Source organism: Miniopterus natalensis, chromosome 22 (assembly GCF_054644295.1).
Source record: "Miniopterus natalensis isolate mMinNat1 chromosome 22, mMinNat1.hap1, whole genome shotgun sequence".
In the NCBI taxonomy this organism is placed as follows: domain Eukaryota; kingdom Metazoa; phylum Chordata; class Mammalia; order Chiroptera; family Miniopteridae; genus Miniopterus; species Miniopterus natalensis.
Genome location: NC_142102.1, coordinates 13296776 through 13302999, shown reverse-complemented (window position 1 = coordinate 13302999; position 6224 = coordinate 13296776). Strand labels below are relative to the sequence as shown.

The following is a 6224-nucleotide window of genomic DNA, read 5'->3' as shown; positions in this document are numbered from 1 at the left end:
TGTACAAACCAACCCCAGGCCAATGAGGTAACCCTCAACCAAAACACTCTAGCCCGGTGAGGCCAAGGTGAGCAGGGGAGGGGTCTGTGGGAGGGATACTATTGCCCGGCCCTCTGGAATTTCCTCAGAAAACAACAGGAGGCCCAGAGGAAGGGGACAGTAGATTGGAAGAGACCCCATCCCCATCACTCAAGATCAAGTCTCTGGCCTCCCAGCCCTGAGCCAGCAATGTTCAAGTAGGGAGGCCCTGGCTCCTTCATCTCAGCCTTCTACCTAAGTTTCAGGCACAGACTATAAATATCATAAATATAAAGATGCCCCAAGGCCTCTGCACAGTGAAGACTCAGCTGCTGTTGATGACGTCTCAGATCCCAACTCGAATCCGGCAACAATGCCTGCAACCCCCGTGTGCACTCACAGCAGCCTTACCAGGAAATGCGGCTGAATGAGAAACGGACCACGGCCGTGAACCTCACTTCACCAGGCCGCAGGGGACTTTTTTCTTCCTGTTTCACGTTTGACAATCAAATAATACTCTAGATACACACACCCCACCTACCTACATACCTACCTGTCTCTACCTACTATAGTTACAATAGCGTCAAAACAGGAGATGGGTATTTCCCCTCAGGTCTGTGGAAACTCTGGCCCAGGCAACAGACCCCTCTCAGCCTCCCCTGGTCCCTCTGTGCTCTGGGGCTGGCTGGAAAAAGCAGTGTGTTGACGTTGCCTTTGCTTGTCCCCCAAGCAGGACAGTGGCTCCTGGACCTCAGTGCAAAGAACCCTCCAGGAGTGAGGGCTGTGGTTCTGTGGCTTCCTCAACCCAGCCTTCCCCAAGGCCCCCAAGGTCTATCAATGGCTGCAAGAAGCCACGCTGCTGGCAGAACAGGAGCCCTCCCATCCCATGCTAGAACTGACTGAGAGCTTCTTGGCAGATTACTCATGTGGCAGAATCGCTATATCCCTTGGCCTGCCTCCTCGTGGTCACTCTACTGCTCACTACTGTCTCCCCTGAACATGGAGAAGGAAGAGAGGCAATCTATCAACTTGACAGTCACCCCCCACACCGGCACATCTGGCCCAACAGAACTGCAGGGAGTGCCAACACCTTCTGGGCTCTGCCTCTTTTCTCTAAGTGCAGCATTTGCTGATAAAGTGCAGAGTCTAAGGATACTTTTAATAGAACATCTGGCACTTTGAGTGATGTTACTTACAAATGCTTAAATCGATGTGCTAGCTCTTCTCATGTGATCATAGTTTTCAGATAAAATAGTATGTGGTAGAACCTTCCTAAATTAACCCACGTATCAGTACCTGTTAAACTTAGACAGTGAGTTATCCAGACGCAGTCCCCAAAGTCTGGGTCAAGTAGACTGGACCAGCTATGCCAGGGCTCTAAAGATTAAAAATTATTAGTGCAACATTAAAAATTAAAAAATCTATTTCTGACTGAACTGTGTTTGTTCCTTATATGGGGATCTCCCTGAATGAGGCAACCGAGATTTTGAGAAAGGATTTACATTAAGGGGGATAATCTTGTCACATTAGCTAATATACCTTTAGTAAGGCTAAGAAGAAATAGCTGAGAACATCACAAAAATTTACTTTTTTTAAAGAAAAAGGTATCAAGCATAACTTTCATTAACACTTATTTAAATACGAGTGATGCAGTTTATGAGAGAACATGGAACAGGTTTAAAGGCTAACCAATGAGCATCGCATTGTTTTCCAGGCAGATAAACCATACGATGGACCAGCTCTAACAGTGACTTGGATGAACTAATTAAAGGCAGGTGGGCCTCGGGGACGTGGTCTCTCTAGACGATGCTGGGCACCGGGACTCAATGATGAGCTACAGCACACGTGTACGATGCCAGGGGGGTGTGACCCTGACGGCAGACAGAGGCGCCCAGGGTCGAGGACGCTGCACACCACGCCCCCGCACAGAACAAGCCGCCCTGCCCTGGGTTACGCACAGGTGGTAGTAAGTCACCACTGCCTTGTGCCAGAATTAATGAAAAACCACCCAGGAAACATGTTCTCTAATGGCCCCTTTCAAGCCCTTGTACGGGCCGATTAGATTGACAGTGCACAGAGATAATGCAGCAGGAACAAGTTTTCCAGGGTCAGCCCTGGGGCCCTTCTAATTTATTAGAGAGAGAATCCACCACCAGGAGTTACTTGTTCTTGCTCAGAGTTCGCTGCTTCTCTGCGTGCTCCACAATCTTTTCTTCCACGCAGAGGCCCTTCCGTTTTCGTACCGCGTTCATGTACTTCCGGGCCTGGTTCTCAGAATCAGCCTTTTCCCCGAAGTGCAGGTACTCCTCCTCGGTGGTCGGCACCCAGAAGGGGTCACTGGGAATGATCTTGTAAAAGAAGGTGACAGAACGTGCTGGATCAGGCAAATAAACCTTCATTTCAAATGCCAATTCATAGCCTTTGCCAAAGAATAAAAGTTAGAGGAATGGCAATAAACACGAAGAAAACAGGAGGCACGGACTAACGGAAGGAGACCCAACAGAACTTGTAACGTGTGTGAGTCTTTCCCTCTACAGCCATTACAAACCACTGGGGAAGAGAGAAAACTATTAATTTTGAATAATATAAAAGCTCTGCCTTTCCGCAGAGCACGTTTGGGTTGTGGTGTCTTTATTAAGTTTGCCTTTGTCCCCAGCAAGGACCAACACATTAAGCCCATTCTTGATACTCTGAGCTTTACTCCAAAATTCAGAGGAGCACCTAGTGAGCGCGGCCGGGCGGACCTCACATTCTGCCTGGAGCAGAGGCAGACAGGCAGCCTCCGGGCCCCTTTCTCTGGGCTACGCCCATCTACTACTCTGCAGGGGAGGAAGCTCCGTCCAGGGGAAGGCAGGGTGGCAACAGTCCCTCTCTGAGGCTGCTCTTGATGAATGCACACTGAATGAACTGCTGCATGCCTGTCCTGATTACAGAAAGCTCTGCTCACTATTAGAATAACCGTTTTCTCCCCTTCTTCCTGAGTACCTGACACCTGTACAATCAGACAGAGACCGTAAGCCTCGCCTCTCAGAAAACTCTGACAAGGCATCAGAGCAATGGGCGGTACTTCTGATCAGTGGGTGGTACTGCTAGTTCAGGTGGTCCCACACCCTGCTAAGTGGACCTGGAGGTGCTGAGGGGCTGGCAGAGCCTGGGGCAGGGGCAAAGGCGCTGTGGGTGGGGATTCTGTGGCTGGAGACAAGAGGTTGGTATGAAATTCCCGAGATAGGTAGGTGTTGCTCTAGTGGCCAATGGGACTGGACCAGACAAGTCACTTTGTGGTCAAGGCCCAAGAGGCTCTGGGGGGCGCAGTGTGGAGCTGAGGACCTCTTTCCTTTTTTTCCCCACCATGCAGTCACAGAAACCTCTCCCCGAGAGGGGGAGGGGAAGAAAGGAACCCAACATTTATCCGGGCAGTCATCCACAAAGACTGTCTATACTCCAAGAGGCTAGTTTTAAGCTGGTTACTGGCGCCCTCCCCTAACCAGCTGCACGATAAACCCACCTAGAATATAAAGAAGCTACACTTTCTTAGTCCGTTTGAGTGGCAGTGAGGAATAAATTTTTAGTCCTGTTAAAAAAGTGACCAAAAAAAAAGGTGACACATTTTATAAAGAGAAATAAATGAGGTGCTGGTTGAGAGACACCAGACTCAAACTGTCCAATTTAAGACGAGAGTCCCGGTTTCAGAATTATAAGACCCAGGAGTTTCAAAAAGAATCCAATTTTGTCTGGGCCTCCGGCACATAATTCTGATGTGTGCTGTTTGTTTCCCAAGACTTTAGGGCACTTTCCACACTCAGTTCCACCTGCCCGGGGGCTCCTCTGAAACTGGCTGGAGATAGTCCCTTCCCTGGCCCTCTGCCTGCCCCCCAGATGCTCTGTTTTCAGCTCACGAGTCCTGCGTCTGTGCAGACATCTTGAAGCCCTTTGCCTCAACGTGCCAAATGAACTCTCAGGACAGAGTAACCCCTGACCCCATCAAGCTCGTTTGGAATTTCCTTAGTGACACACCGACAAGTGACCAGGAAGGCTGTCCAGGTCGTGCTGTACAGAGGGGCCCCTCAAGGCTGCAGGGCAGAGCTGGCCAACAGTATGGAGGAAAAGAGGCTTTTCTTCTAACGGACTCACCCAGAATTCATCTGCCTACAGTGAGAATGGCACAGCCTGGATGTGATGCCAGTTTCTAATTCACAGGAAGGAAGGCACCCAAATGCTACCTAGCTGTTGGACTGGGGATTTAAAAAAAAAAAAAGCCTAGAAGGAAAAAGCTTTGAGGACTCGGTTTCATTTATCTGCCAAATTTTCACCATGATTACAGCCAGCAGGTGGGAAACACTATGTTGAAAACAAACTTCATCACTACTGTGATCATTTCCCCCTCACCCTGCGTGAACTTCAGCCCACCCCTCGGAGTGACCCCAGTATTCAGCAGCTAATCTCGAGGGTATGCTGACATAGGTGCAGAATAGCACTGGCTGGTAGGGTTTTCTTTCTGTGCTTGTTATTAGCTCCTTTTCTTCCCTTTCCACAGAAGAGTAAAACATAGAAAGAGAAATTATGAGATTGCTGACTTCAAAGGTTTCCTCATGGAAAATGCCTGTAATTTTATTTTCTGTATTTTTTTGAAGCACTCTCTCTCAAAAGCTCTTGATTGTAAATTACATGGTGTGGTAGAGTACAAATGAAAAAAAGTGCCTTGGAGTGAGAAGCCAGATCTCAACAACTGTGTTATTTCTAAACCTAAATATGGGGGAAAACTGAGACAGCCAAAAAATATCAGATCAATGACATTTAATTATAATGTAGTTTCCAAGACTTTCAGAGATGTGGCACTTTTGGGAACAGGACCACGACAGGTGGCAAGGGGATGACAGAAGGATGGCACAAAACGGGAGCAGGCTCTTCTTAACTACGTTTTTCTCTGAAGTTATTTATTAAGAGACTAATTTTTAACAACAAGCTGTAACTAAGTCAAAAACTATTTTTTTAAAAAACTATTACATAAGATTAATTTTCACTTTTATTTACTTTTTTTCTTTTTGAGAGAGAAAGGGGACTGAAAAACCATTATGGTTTTCACATGAACAAAAACTGCCTATTTGGTAAAAACTTGCTGTTTTTAAACTAGTTGTTCCTAAATATACGTTCTCTCCCTTTTCTTTGGTAACAGGTATTTCTGGTGGACATACCAGGGCACCTAGGCGTGGGGGTGTGAGGATGGGAGGGGAGGCACACTTTTCCTATAACGAGCCAGGCAGTAACTATTGTAGAATGCGGGCATATATACATAGGGTCTTTGCCACAACTACTCAACTCTGCTTGAATACAGCCACAGAAAATATGTAAATGAATGGATATGACTATATTCCAGTAAATCTCATTAACCAAAACAGGTAATGGGGCAGTCTGCTGACTTTTGATACAGTTAAAGGCTACACTTTCCAGCCTCCTTGTCAGGTGGGGCCTTGTGAGATGTGGCGCAAGACTGGCTCTGGGCAATGGGGTGAGAAGTGGCTGGTGCCACATCCAGTGCGTGTCCTTAAGGAGAAGGGTGTGTCCTCTCCTCATCCCTGTTCTCACTGGCTGGAAGGCAGATGTGATGACTGGGGCGGGCGGGGGGCACAGCCACTTTAGACCATCGGTGGAAGCCAAGCACTGAGAAAGGCAGCAAAACAGGAAGAGCCTGGGCTCTGCTCCCCACACTCGAAGAGAATCTTCTGCCTTATCTGAGCCACTGTATTTTATAAAATCACTTTCAAGGACAAGACCGTAAAATGACGTCGTATTGTAACAAACAATAAAATACATGAATTCAAATATCTAATTCTCCCAATAAGGATGCCATTACCATTCCTGCTATTTCTTACTGGTTTGTGTTCTCACGTACAAGGTGAGTGCCAAGAACCAAAACCAAAGAGCTGGAAGTTTGAATGACCGGAAAATTACTACCCATAAGCTTGGGGGTTAACAAATAACTTAAATACTCTGGAGCTACTGTGTTCCCCATAATGAAACACAGCAACGACAGCTATTCAGATATAAGCCAATAAAAGCATCAAAAATACCATTAAGTTTCTAGACAAAGATTCAAAATGCAAGAAAAATTTTAAAGTCAGTCACTGTTAAAATGAACTTGTTTCTGCGTGCGCCCTGCCCGGTTCCTCCGCCGGCCTTCCCTCACGCGGCGCCTGCACTCACCCTCC

General features: G+C 47.2%; 1 protein-coding gene across 1 annotated transcript in view; it reads right to left on the bottom strand.

Moving 5' to 3' along the window:
* Nucleotides 1-1913: 1913 nt before the first annotated feature.
* EFL1 (elongation factor like GTPase 1) overlaps nt 1914-6224 on the bottom strand; it is a 49097-nt gene continuing 44786 nt past the window's right edge. Inside the window, exon 19 of the mRNA XM_016215679.2 lies at nt 1914-2366. Coding sequence (XP_016071165.2) covers nt 2178-2366 — 189 coding nt within the window. The 3' untranslated portion in view covers nt 1914-2177. The remainder of the gene's footprint in view (nt 2367-6224) is intronic.